General features: G+C 50.3%; 1 protein-coding gene across 6 annotated transcripts in view; it reads left to right on the top strand.

Moving 5' to 3' along the window:
- LOC106608867 (phosphatidylinositol 3-kinase catalytic subunit type 3) overlaps nucleotides 1-12,702 on the top strand; it is a 24,290-nt gene extending 11,588 nt beyond the window's left edge. For all 6 annotated transcript variants that reach the window (XM_014207050.2, XM_014207051.2, XM_014207053.2 and 3 more), the window contains 5 exons: nucleotides 43-117; nucleotides 301-469; nucleotides 584-674; nucleotides 795-920; nucleotides 12,452-12,702. In XM_014207050.2, the coding sequence (XP_014062525.1) occupies nucleotides 43-117; nucleotides 301-469; nucleotides 584-674; nucleotides 795-920; nucleotides 12,452-12,466 (476 nt within the window). In that variant the 3' untranslated portion in view covers nucleotides 12,467-12,702. The remainder of the gene's footprint in view (nucleotides 1-42; nucleotides 118-300; nucleotides 470-583; nucleotides 675-794; nucleotides 921-12,451) is intronic.

The raw sequence follows: 12,702 nt of genomic DNA, 5'->3' as shown, positions 1-12,702 counted from the left end.
TCTTTTTTGTTGTTGTCTTTCCTCTACTCTTTCTTGTTCCAGCTGGTTACTGTGTCATCACATACATCCTGGGTGTAGGAGACAGACACTTGGACAACCTGCTCCTCACAAAGACTGGTGAGTCTATAGGAATTATGTGTCATGTACCTCCAACACCCCATGGTTGGATTTCTACCATACATTGTCTGATCATTAGTCCTTCCCTTCAAATGCTGCTCCACTCTATTCTGTATGACTGACTACAAAAATGGCTTCATGAATACATTTGATTGATTTACCTTTCCATCTTCCGTTTTTCAGGAAAGTTGTTCCACATAGACTTTGGCTACATCCTGGGTCGTGACCCCAAGCCCCTGCCTCCTCCTATGAAGCTGAGTAAGGAGATGGTGGAGGGGATGGGCGGCATGCAGAGTGAACAGTACCAGGAGTTCAGGAAACAGTGTTACACAGCCTTCCTACACCTCAGAAGGTCGGACACACACGCTGCGTTTACACAGCCAGCTCAATTCTGATCTTTTGCCACTAATTGGTCATTTATATCAGCTGTGATGAACATTTCTTTATCTCATCCCTCTCTCTTCAGGTACTCTAACCTCATACTAAATCTGTTCTCTCTCATGGTGGACGCCAACATTCCCGACATCGCCCTGGAGCCTGACAAGACTGTTAAGAAGGTGTGCGTGTATTTCACTTCGCTATGTTGTGTAGCGAATGGTTATGTGAATTGTAAGAGTCCCATTTTGAAGGAACTCCCGCAATCATTCACTGAATATTCGGTCTCCTCCCCCTCCCAGGTGCAGGACAAGTTCAGATTGGACCTGTCGGACGAGGAGGCGGTGCATTACATGCAGAGTCTGATTGATGAGAGTGTGGGAGCTCTGTTTGCTGCCGTGGTGGAGCAGATACACAAGTTTGCCCAGGTGTGTCTCTCAGCAGGTGTCTGTCTCTCTCTCTCTCAGCAGGGGTTTAGTCTCTCTCTCTCTCAGCAGGGGTTTACTCTCTCTCTCTCTCAGCAGGGGTTTAGTCTCTCTCTCTCTCTCTCTCTCTCAGCAGGGGTTTAGTCTCTCTCTCTCCCAGCAGGGGTTTAGTCTCTCTCTCTCTCTCTCAGCAGGGGTTTAGTCTCTCTCTCTCAGCAGGGGTTTAGTCTGTCTCTCTCTCTCTCTCTCAGCAGGGGTTTAGTCTCTCTCTCTCTCTCTCTCTCTCAGCAGGGGTTTAGTGTGTGTCTGTCTGTCTCTCTCTCTCTCTCAGCAGGGGTTTAGTGTGTGTCTGTCTCTCTCTCTCTCTCAGCAGGGGTTTAGTGTGTGTCTGTCTCTCTCTCTCTCTCAGCAGGGGTTTAGTCTCTCTCTCTCAGCAGGGGTTTAGTCTCTCTCTCTCTCAGCAGGGGTTTAGTCTCTCTCTCTCTCAGCAGGGGTTTAGTCTCTCTCTCTCAGCAGGGGTTTAGTCTCTCCCTCTCTCTCTCTCTCTCTCAGCAGGGGTTTAGTCTCTTTCTCTCTCTCTCTCAGCAGGGGTTTAGTCTGTCTCTCTCTCTCTCTCAGCAGGGGTTTAGTCTCTCTCTCTCTCTCAGCAGGGGTTTAGTCTCTCTCTCTCTCTCAGCAGGGGTTTAGTCTCTCTCTCTCTCTCAGCAGGGGTTTAGTCTCTCTCTCTCTCTCAGCAGGGGTTTAGTGTGTGTGTCTCTTTCTCAGCAGTGGTTTAGTCTCTCTCTCTCAGCAGGGGTTTAGTCTGTCTCTCTCTCAGCAGGGGTTTAGTCTGTCTCTCTCTCAGCAGGGGTTTAGTCTGTCTCTCTCTCAGCAGGGGTTTAGTCTCTCTCTCTCAGCAGGGGTTTAGTCTGTCTCTCTCTCTCAGCAGGGGTTTAGTCTGTCTCTCTCTCTCAGCAGGGGTTTAGTCTGTCTCTCTCTCTCAGCAGGGGTTTAGTCTGTCTCTCTCTCTCATCAGGGGTTTAGTCTGTCTCTCTCTCTCAGCAGGGGTTTAGTCTCTCTCTCTCTCTCTCAGCAGGGGTTTAGTCTCTCTCTCTCTCTCTCAGCAGGGGTTTAGTCTCTCTCTCTCTCTCTCTCAGCAGGGGTTTAGTCTCTCTCTCTCTCAGCAGGGGTTTAGTCTCTCTCTCTCTCTCTCTCTCTCAGCAGGGGTTTAGTCTCTCTCTCTCTCTCAGCAGGGGTTTAGTCTGTCTCTCTCTCTCAGCAGGGGTTTAGTCTGTCTCTCTCTCTCAGCAGGGGTTTAGTCTCTCTCTCTCAGCAGGGGTTTAGTGTGTGTCTGTCTCTCTCTCTCTCTCTCTCTCTCTCTCTCTCAGCAGGGGTTTAGTGTGTGTCTGTCTCTCTCTCTCTCTCAGCAGGGGTTTAGTGTGTGTCTGTCTCTCTCTCTCTCTCTCTCTCTCTCAGCAGGGGTTTAGTGTGTGTGTCTGTCTGTCTCTCTCTCAGCAGAGGTTTAGTGTGTGTGTCTGTCTGTCTCTCTCTCAGCAGAGGTTTAGTGTGTGTGTCTGTCTGTCTCTCTCTCTCTCAGCAGAGGTTTAGTGTGTCTGTCTCTCTCTCTCTCTCTCAACAGGGGTTTAGTGTGTGTCTCTCTCTCTCTCTCTCAACAGGGGTTTAGTGTGTGTCTCCCTCTCTCTCTCTCAGCAGGGCTTTAGTGTGTGTCTCCCTCTCTCTCTCAGCAGGGGTTTAGTGTGTGTCTGTCTCTCTCTCTCTCTCTCAGCAGGGGTTTAGTGTGTGTCTGTCTCTCTCTCTCTCTCAGCAGGGTTTAGTGTGTGTCTGTCTCTCTCTCTCTCAGCAGGAGTTTAGTGTGTGTGTGTCTGTCTCTCTCAGCAGGAGTTTAGTGTGTGTGTCTGTCTCTCTCTCTCTCAGCAGGAGTTTAGTGTGTCTGTCTCTCTCTCTCTCTCTCAGCAGGGGTTTAGTGTGTGTCTCTCTCTCTCAGCAGGGGTTTAGTGTGTGTGTCTCTCTCTCTCTCTCTCAGCAGGGGTTTAGTCTCTTTCTCTCTCTCTCTCTCTCAGCAGGGGTTTAGTCTCTCTCTCTCTCAGCAGGGGTTTAGTCTGTCTCTCTCTCAGCAGGGGTTTAGTCTCTCTCTCTCAGCAGGGGTTTAGTCTCTCTCTCTCTCTCTCTCTCTCTCAGCAGGGGTTTAGTGTGTGTGTCTCTTTCTCAGCAGTGGTTTAGTCTCTCTCTCTCAGCAGGGGTTTAGTCTGTCTCTCTCTCAGCAGGGGTTTAGTCTGTCTCTCTCTCTCAGCAGGGGTTTAGTCTGTCTCTCTCTCTCAGCAGGGGTTTAGTCTGTCTCTCTCTCTCAGCAGGGGTTTAGTCTGTCTCTCTCTCTCAGCAGGGGTTTAGTCTCTCTCAGCAGGGGTTTAGTCTCTCTCAGCAGGGGTTTAGTGTGTGTGTCTGTCTCTCTCTCTCTCTCTCAGCAGGGGTTTAGTGTGTGTGTCTGTCTCTCTCTCTCTCTCTCAGCAGGGGTTTAGTGTGTGTCTGTCTCTCTCTCTCAGCAGGGGTTTAGTCTGTCTCTCTCTCTCTCTCTCAGCAGAGGTTTAGTGTGTGTGTCTGTCTCTCTCTCTCTCAGCAGAGGTTTAGTGTGTGTGTGTGTGTCTCTCTCTCTCAGCAGGGGTTTAGTGTGTGTGTCTGTCTCTCTCTCTCTCTCTCTCAGCAGGGGTTTAGTGTGTGTGTCTGTCTCTCTCTCTCTCTCTCAGCAGGGGTTTAGTGTGTGTGTCTGTCTCTCTCTCTCTCTCTCTCAGCAGGGGTTTAGTGTGTGTGTCTCTCTCTCTCTCTCTCTCTCAGCAGGGGTTTAGTGTGTGTGTCTCTCTCTCTCTCTCTCTCTCAACAGGGGTTTAGTGTGTGTGTCTGTCTCTCTCTCTCTCTCTCAGCAGGGGTTTAGTGTGTGTCTGTCTCTCTCTCTCAGCAGGGGTTTAGTCTGTCTCTCTCTCTCTCTCAGCAGGGGTTTAGTCTGTCTCTCTCTCTCTCTCAGCAGGGGTTTAGTGTGTGTCCGTCTCTCTCTCTCTCTCTCAACAGGGGTTTAGTGTGTGTGTCTCTCTCTCTCTCTCTCTCTCAGCAGGGGTTTAGTGTGTGTCTGTCTCTCTCTCTCTCAGCAGGGGTTTAGTGTGTGTGTCTGTCTCTCTCTCTCTCTCTCTCAGCAGGGGTTTAGTGTGTGTGTCTGTCTCTCTCTCTCTCTCAGCAAGGGTTTAGTGTGTGTGTCTGTCTCTCTCTCTCTCAGCAGGGGTTTAGTGTGTGTGTCTGTCTCTCTCTCTCAGCAGGGGTTTAGTGTGTGTGTCTGTCTCTCGCTCTCTCAGCAGGGGTTTAGTGTGTGTGTCTGTCTCTCGCTCTCTCAGCAGGGGTTTAGTGTGTGTGTCTGTCTCTCTCACTCTCTCAGCAGGGGTTTAGTGTGTGTGTCTGTCTCTCTCACTCTCAGCAGGGGTTTAGTGTGTGTGTCTGTCTCTCTCTCTCTCTCTCTCTCAGCAGGGGTTTAGTCTCTCTCTCTCTCAGCAGGGGTTTAGTCTCTCTCTCTCTCAGCAGGGGTTTAGTCTCTCTCTCTCTCTCTCTCTCTCTCTCAGCAGTGGTTTAGTCTCTCTCTCTCAGCAGGGGTTTAGTCTGTCTCTCTCTCTCAGCAGGGGTTTAGTCTGTCTCTCTCTCTCAGCAGGGGTTTAGTCTGTCTCTCTCTCTCAGCAGGGGTTTAGGTCTCTCTCTCTCAGCAGGGGTTTAGTGTGTGTCTGTCTCTCTCTCTCTCTCTCTCTCTCTCTCTCTCAGCAGGGGTTTAGTGTGTGTCTGTTCTCTCTCTCTCTCTCAGCAGGGGTTTAGTGTGTGTCTGTCTCTCTCTCTCTCTCTCTCTCTCTCAGCAGGGGTTTAGTGTGTGTGTCTGTCTGTCTCTCTCTCAGCAGAGGTTTAGTGTGTGTGTCTGTCTGTCTCTCTCTCTCTCAGCAGAGGTTTAGTGTGTCTGTCTCTCTCTCTCTCTCTCAACAGGGGTTTAGTGTGTGTCTCCCTCTCTCTCTCTCTCAGCAGGGCTTTAGTGTGTGTCTCCCTCTCTCTCTCAGCAGGGGTTTAGTGTGTGTCTGTCTCTCTCTCTCAGCAGGGGTTTAGTGTGTGTCTGTCTCTCTCTCTCTCTCAGCAGGGTTTAGTGTGTGTCTCTCTCTCTCTCTCTCAGCAGGGGTTTAGTGTGTGTGTCTGTCTCCCTCCCTCTCTCTCAACAGGGGTTTAGTGTGTGTGTCTCTCTCTCTCTCTCTCAGCAGGGGTTTAGTCTCTTTCTCTCTCTCTCTCTCTCTCTCTCTCTCAGCAGGGGTTTAGTCTCTCTCTCTCTCAGCAGGGGTTTAGTCTCTCTCTCTCTCAGCAGGGGTTTAGTCTCTCTCTCTCTCTCTCTCTCTCTCTCAGCAGGGGTTTAGTGTGTGTGTCTCTTTCTCAGCAGTGGTTTAGTCTCTCTCTCTCAGCAGGGGTTTAGTCTGTCTCTCTCTCTCTCAGCAGGGGTTTAGTCTGTCTCTCTCTCTCTCAGCAGGGGTTTAGTCTGTCTCTCTCTCTCTCAGCAGGGGTTTAGTCTGTCTCTCTCTCTCTCAGCAGGGGTTTAGTCTGTCTCTCTCTCTCAGCAGGGGTTTAGTCTGTCTCTCTCTCTCAGCAGGGGTTTAGTCTGTCTCTCTCTCTCAGCAGGGGTTTAGTCTCTCTCTCTCTCTCAGCAGGGGTTTAGTGTGTGTGTCTGTCTCTCTCTCTCTCAGCAGAGGTTTAGTGTGTGTGTCTGTCTCTCTCTCTCAGCAGGGGTTTAGTGTGTGTGTCTGTCTCTCTCTCTCAGCAGGGGTTTAGTGTGTGTGTGTCTGTCTCTCTCTCTCTCTCTCAGCAGGGGTTTAGTGTGTGTGTCTGTCTCTCTCTCTCTCTTTCAGCAGGGGTTTAGTGTGTGTCTGTCTCTCTCTCAGCAGGGGTTTAGTCTGTCTCTCTCTCTCTCTCTCAGCAGAGGTTTAGTGTGTGTGTCTGTCTCTCTCTCTCTCTCAGCAGAGGTTTAGTGTGTGTGTGTGTGTCTCTCTCTCTCAGCAGGGGTTTAGTGTGTGTGTCTGTCTCTCTCTCTCTCTCTCAGCAGGGGTTTAGTGTGTGTGTCTCTCTCTCTCTCTCTCAGCAGGGGTTTAGTGTGTGTGTCTCTCTCTCTCTCTCTCTCAACAGGGGTTTAGTGTGTGTCTGTCTCTCTCTCTCAGCAGGGGTTTAGTCTGTCTCTCTCTCTCTCTCAGCAGGGGTTTAGTGTGTGTCTGTCTCTCACTCTCTCTCAGCAGGGGTTTAGTGTGTGTCCGTCTCTCTCTCTCTCTCTCAACAGGGGTTTAGTGTGTGTGTCTGTCTCTCTCTCTCTCTCTCTCAGCAGGGGTTTAGTGTGTGTCTGTCTCTCTCTCTCTCAGCAGGGGTTTAGTGTGTGTGTCTGTCTCTCTCTCTCTCTCAGCAGGGGTTTAGTGTGTGTGTCTGTCTCTCTCTCTCTCTCAGCAGGGGTTTAGTGTGTGTGTCTGTCTCTCTCTCTCTCAGCAAGGGTTTAGTGTGTGTGTCTGTCTCTCTCTCTCTCTCAGCAGGGGTTTAGTGTGTGTGTCTGTCTCTCGCTCTCTCAGCAGGGGTTTAGTGTGTGTGTCTGTCTCTCGCTCTCTCAGCAGGGGTTTAGTGTGTGTGTCTGTCTCTCTCACTCTCTCAGCAGGGGTTTAGTGTGTGTGTCTGTCTCTCTCACTCTCAGCAGGGGTTTAGTGTGTGTGTCTGTCTCTCTCTCTCTCTCTCTCTCAGCAGGGGTTTAGTGTGTGTCTGTCTCTCTCTCTCTCAGCAGGGGTTTAGTGTGTGTCTGTCTCTCTCTCTCTCTCAGCAGGGGTTTAGTGTGTGTCTGTCTCTCTCTCTCTCTCAGCAGGGGTTTAGTTTGTGTCTGTCTCTCTCTCTCTCTCTCTCTCAGCAGGGGTTTAGTCTGTCTCTCTCTCTCTCAGCAGGGGTTTAGTGTGTGTCTCTCTCTCTCTCTCTCTCTCAGCAGGGGTTTAGTGTGTGTGTCCGTCTCTCTCTCAGCAGGGGTTTAGTGTGTGTCTGTCTCTCTCTCTCTCTCTCTCAGCAGGGGTTTAGTGTGTGTGTGTGTGTGTGTGTGTGTGTCTGTCTCTCTCTCTCTCTCAGCAGGGGTTTAGTGTGTCTGTCTCTCTCTCTCTCAGCAGGAGTTTAGTGTGTGTCTGTCTCTCTCTCTCTCTCAGCAGGGGTTTAGTGTGTGTCTGTCTCTCTCTCTCTCTCAGCAGGGGTTTAGTTTGTGTCTGTCTCTCTCTCTCTCTCTCTCTCAGCAGGGGTTTAGTCTGTCTCTCTCTCTCTCAGCAGGGGTTTAGTGTGTGTCTCTCTCTCTCTCTCTCTCTCAGCAGGGGTTTAGTGTGTGTGTCCGTCTCTCTCTCAGCAGGGGTTTAGTGTGTGTCTGTCTCTCTCTCTCTCTCTCTCAGCAGGGGTTTAGTGTGTGTGTGTGTGTGTGTGTGTGTCTGTCTCTCTCTCTCTCTCAGCAGGGGTTTAGTGTGTCTGTCTCTCTCTCTCTCAGCAGGAGTTTAGTGTGTGTGTCTGTCTCTCTCTCTCAGCAGGGGTTTAGTGTGTGTGTGTCTGTCTCTCTCTCTCTCTCAGCAGGGGTTTAGTGTGTGTGTCTCTCTCTCTCAGCAGGGGTTTAGTGTGTGTGTCTCTCTCTCTCAGCAGGGGTTTAGTGTGTGTGTGTCTCTCTCTCTCAGCAGGGGTTTAGTGTGTGTGTCTGTCTCTCTCTCTCTCAGCAGGAGTTTAGTGTGTGTGTCTGTCTCTCTCTCTCTCTCTCTCAACAGGGGTTTAGTGTGTTTCTGTCTCCCTCTCTCTCTCTCAGCAGGGGTTTAGTGTGTGTGTCTGTCTCCTTCTCTCTCTCTCAGCAGGGGTTTAGTGTGTGTCTGTCTCTCTCTCTCAGCAGGGGTTTAGTGTGTGTCTGTCTCTCTCTCTCTCTCTCAGCAGGGGTTTAGTGTGTGTCTCTCTCTCTCTCTCTCAGCAGGGGTTTAGTGTGTGTGTCTGTCTCTCTCTCTCTCAGCAGGGGTTTAGTGTGTGTGTCTGTCTCTCTCTCTCTCAGCAGGGGTTTAGTGTGTGTGTCTGTCTCTCTCTCTCTCTCTCTCTCAGCAGGGGTTTAGTGTGTGTGTCTGTCTCTCTCTCTCTCAGCAAGGGTTTAGTGTGTGTGTCTGTCTCTCTCTCTCTCAGCAGGGGTTTAGTGTGTGTGTCTGTCTCTCTCTCTCTCTCAGCAGGGGTTTAGTGTGTGTGTCTGTCTCTCGCTCTCTCAGCAGGGGTTTAGTGTGTGTGTCTGTCTCTCGCTCTCTCAGCAGGGGTTTAGTGTGTGTGTCTGTCTCTCTCACTCTCTCAGCAGGGGTTTAGTGTGTGTGTCTGTCTCTCTCACTCTCAGCAGGGGTTTAGTGTGTGTGTCTGTCTCTCTCTCTCTCTCTCTCTCTCAGCAGGGGTTTAGTGTGTGTCTGTCTCTCTCTCTCTCAGCAGGGGTTTAGTGTGTGTCTGTCTCTCTCTCTCTCTCAGCAGGGGTTTAGTGTGTGTCTCTCTCTCTCTCTCTCTCTCAGCAGGGGTTTAGTTTGTGTCTGTCTCTCTCTCTCTCTCTCAGCAGGGGTTTAGTCTGTCTCTCTCTCTCTCAGCAGGGGTTTAGTGTGTGTCTCTCTCTCTCTCTCTCTCTCAGCAGGGGTTTAGTGTGTGTGTCCGTCTCTCTCTCAGCAGGGGTTTAGTGTGTGTCTGTCTCTCTCTCTCTCTCTCAGCAGGGGTTTAGGTGTGTGTGTGTGTGTGTGTGTGTGTCTGTCTCTCTCTCTCTCTCAGCAGGGGTTTAGTGTGTCTGTCTCTCTCTCTCTCAGCAGGAGTTTAGTGTGTGTGTCTGTCTCTCTCTCTCAGCAGGGGTTTAGTGTGTGTGTGTCTGTCTCTCTCTCTCTCTCTCAGCAGGGGTTTAGTGTGTGTGTCTCTCTCTCTCAGCAGGGGTTTAGTGTGTGTGTCTCTCTCTCTCAGCAGGGGTTTAGTGTGTGTGTGTCTCTCTCTCTCAGCAGGGGTTTAGTGTGTGTGTCTGTCTCTCTCTCTCTCAGCAGGAGTTTAGTGTGTGTGTCTGTCTCTCTCTCTCTCTCTCTCAACAGGGGTTTAGTGTGTTTCTGTCTCCCTCTCTCTCTCTCAGCAGGGGTTTAGTGTGTGTGTCTGTCTCCTTCTCTCTCTCTCAGCAGGGGTTTAGTGTGTGTCTGTCTCTCTCTCTCAGCAGGGGTTTAGTGTGTGTCTGTCTCTCTCTCTCTCTCTCAGCAGGGGTTTAGTGTGTGTCTCTCTCTCTCTCTCTCAGCAGGGGTTTAGTGTGTGTGTCTGTCTCTCTCTCTCTTTCAGCAGGGGTTTAGTGTGTGTCTGTCTCTCTCTCTCTCAGCAGGGGTTTAGTGTGTGTGTCTGTCTCTCTCTCTCTCAGCAGGAGTTTAGTGTGTGTGTCTGTCTCTCTCTCTCTCAACAGGGGTTTAGTGTGTGTCTGTCTCTCTCTCTCTCTCAGCAGGGGTTTAGTGTGTGTGTCTGTCTCCCTCTCTCTCTCTCAGCAGGGGTTTAGTGTGTGTCTGTCTCTCTCTCTCAGCAGGGGTTTAGTGTGTGTGTCTGTCTCTCTCTCTCTCAGCAGGAGTTTAGTGTGTGTGTCTGTCTCTCTCTCTCTCAACAGGGGTTTAGTGTGTGTCTGTCTCTCTCTCTCTCAGCAGGGGTTTAGTGTGTGTGTCTGTCTCCCTCTCTCTCTCTCAGCAGGGGTTTAGTGTGTGTCTGTCTCTCTCTCTCTCTCTCTCAGCAGGAGTTTAGTGTGTGTGTCTGTCTCTCTCTCTCTCTCTCTCAACAGGGGTTTAGTGTGTGTCTCCCTCTCTCTCTCTCAGCAGGGCTTTAGTGTGTGTCTCCCTCTCTCTCTCAGCAGGGGTTTAGTGTGTGTCTGTCTCTCTCTCTCTCTCTCAGCAGGGGTTTAGTGTGTGTCTGTCTCTCTCTCTCTCTCTCAGCAGGGTTTAGTGTGTGTGTCTGTCTCTCTCAGCAGGAGTTTAGTGTGTGTGTCTGTCTCTCTCTCTCTCAGCAGGGGTTTAGTGTGTGTCTCTCTCTCAGCAGGGGTTTAGTGTGTGTGTCTGTCTCCCTCCCTCTCTCTCAACAGGGGTTTAGTGTGTGTGTCTCTCTCTCTCTCTCTCAGCAGGGGTTTAGTGTGTGTGTCTGTCTCTCTCTCTCTCAGCAGGAGTTTAGTGTGTGTGTCTGTCTCTCTCTCTCTCTCTCAGCAGGGGTTTAGTGTGTGTCTGTCTCTCTCTCTCTCTCAGCAGGGGTTTAGTGTGTGTGTCTCTCTCTCACTCTCTCTCTCTCTCTCAGAAGGGGTTTAGTGTGTGTCTGTCTTTCTCTCTCAACAGGGGTTTAGTGTGTGTCTGTCTCTCTCAGCAGGAGTTTAGTGTGTGTGTCTGTCTCTCTCTCTCTCAACAGGGGTTTAGTGTGTGTCTCTCTCTCTCTCTCTCTCAGCAGGGTTTAGTGTGTGTCTGTCTCTCTCTCTCTCAGCAGGAGTTTAGTGTGTCTGTCTCTCTCTCTCTCAGCAGGGGTTTAGTGTGTGTGTCTGTCTCTCTCAGCAGGAGTTTAGTGTGTGTGTCTGTCTCGCTCTCTCTCAGCAGGAGTTTAGTGTGTGTCTCTCTCTCAGCAGGAGTTTAGTGTGTCTGTCTCCCTCCCCCTCTCTCAACAGGGGTTTAGTGTGTGTGTCTCTCTCTCTCTCTCTCTCAGCAGGGGTTTAGTGTGTGTGTCTCTCTCTCTCTCTCAGCAGGGGTTTAGTGTGTGTGTCTGTCTCTCTCTCTCTCAGCAGGGGTTTAGTGTGTGCGTCTGTCTCTCAGCAGGAGTTTAGTGTGTGTGTCTGTCTCTCTCTCTCTCTCAGCAGGGGTTTAGTGTGTGTCTCTCTCTCTCTCTCTCTCTCTCTCTCAGCAGGGGTTTAGTGTGTGTCTGTCTCTCTCAACAGGGTTTAGTGTGTGTGTCTCTCTCTCTCAGCAGGGGTTTAGTGTGTGTCTGTCTCTCTCTCTCTCAGCAGGGGTTTAGTATGTGTGTCTCTCTCTCTCTCTCTCTCTCTCAGCAGGGGTTTAGTGTGTGTCGGTCTCTCTCTCTCTCTCAGCAGGGGTTTAGTGTGTGTCTCTCTCTGCAGGGGTTTAGTGTGTGTCTCTCTCTCAGCAGGGGTTTAGTGTGTGTCTCTCTCTCAGCAGGGGTTTAGTGTGTGTGTCTGTCTCCCTCCCTCTCTCTCAGCAGGGGTTTAGTGTGTGTGTCTCTCTCTCTCTCTCTCAGCAGGGGTTTAGTGTGTGTGTGTGTCTCTCTCTCTCTCTCTCAACAGGGGTTTAGTGTGTGTCTGTCTCTCTCTCTCAGCAGGGGTTTAGTGTGTGTCTGTCTCTCTCTCTCTCTCTCTCAGCAGGGGTTTAGTGTGTGTCTGTCTCTCTCTCTCAACAGGGGTTTAGTGTGTGTCTGTCTCTCTCTCTCAGCAGGGGTTTAGTGTGTGTGTCTGTCTCTCTCTCTCTCAGCAGGGGTTTAGTGTGTGTGTCTGTCTCTCTCTCTCTCAACAGGGGTTTAGTGTGGTTCTGTCTCTCTCTCTCTCAGCAGGGGTTTAGTGTGTGTGTGTCTGTCTCCCTCTCTCTCTCTCTCTCAGCAGGGGTTTAGTGTGTGTCTGTCTCTCTCTCTCAGCAGGGGTTTAGTGTGTGTCTGTCTCTCTCTCTCTCAGCAGGGGTTTAGTGTGTGTGTGTCTGTCTCCCTCTCTCTCTCTCTCTCAACAGGGGTTTAGTGTGTGTGTCTGTCTCTCTCTCTCTCAGCAGGAGTTTAGTGTCTGTCTCTCTCAGCAGGAGTTTAGTGTGTGTGTCTGTCTCTCTCTCTCTCAACAGGGGTTTAGTGTGTGTCTGTCTCTCTCTCTCTCTCTCTCTCAGCAGGGGTTTAGTGTGTGTTTGTCTCTCTCTCAGCAGGGGTTTAGTGTGTGTCTGTCTCTCTCTCTCAGCAGGGGTTTAGTGTGTGTGTCTGTCTCTCTCTCAGCAGGAGTTTAGTGTGTGTCTGTCTCTCTCTCTCTCTCAGCAGGGGTTTAGTGTGTGTGTGTGTCTCTCTCAACGGGGGGGGGGTGTGACTGATTACTTAATATCTCGTGGACAGACTACGTAAACGGTACCGTAGATCTTTCATGATACAACAGAATGCGTGAGATAACTAGCAGCTTAAGTTCCGGTGCTTTGGGAAAAATCACAATTTCGCAGGTGTTGGCATCTTTAGAATTTCGAGAGGGGACATTTGGCCCAGAGACTTGTAAAGAGAGAAGGTGGAGCTCTTCGTTCTCTCTCTTCTCTTAACCCATATGGACTCTATTCTTAATCGAGCATCTGACCAATTACGTAAGACTTTAGTTCTGGGTTAACCGAGATTACAGTGTTTATTTCTGTAATGCGGCATTGGCAATGCAAGGCTGCGTTTTAAATAGGCGGCCCAATTATTGGCAAAAGACTGAGTGTGTTGTAGATGTGCGAGGGTCATCTGACAGTGGTCTCCCATCTCTCCTTCAGTACTGGCGCAGATGAGAAGGACAGAAAGATCATCTGAACGATGGATGGCTGGACAGACAGGAGGGGTTGTATCCATAGTAACACCCGGTCCCCCGACACTCCCCCGCCCTTGTGTGTGAGAGCGATTGAGATGATCCATCCAGGACAACCTCTACTGCAAAAACAAAACAATGACTGTGTTTTCATTTTGTATATATTATATATAGATATAAAACTAATGGCCAAATAAAAACCATGTTGATACAGTACAA

The sequence above is a fragment of the Salmo salar genome, chromosome ssa07 (assembly GCF_905237065.1).
Source record: "Salmo salar chromosome ssa07, Ssal_v3.1, whole genome shotgun sequence".
NCBI classification, from domain to species: Eukaryota; Metazoa; Chordata; class Actinopteri; order Salmoniformes; family Salmonidae; genus Salmo; species Salmo salar.
This window is presented reverse-complemented; position numbering and strand designations above follow the sequence as displayed.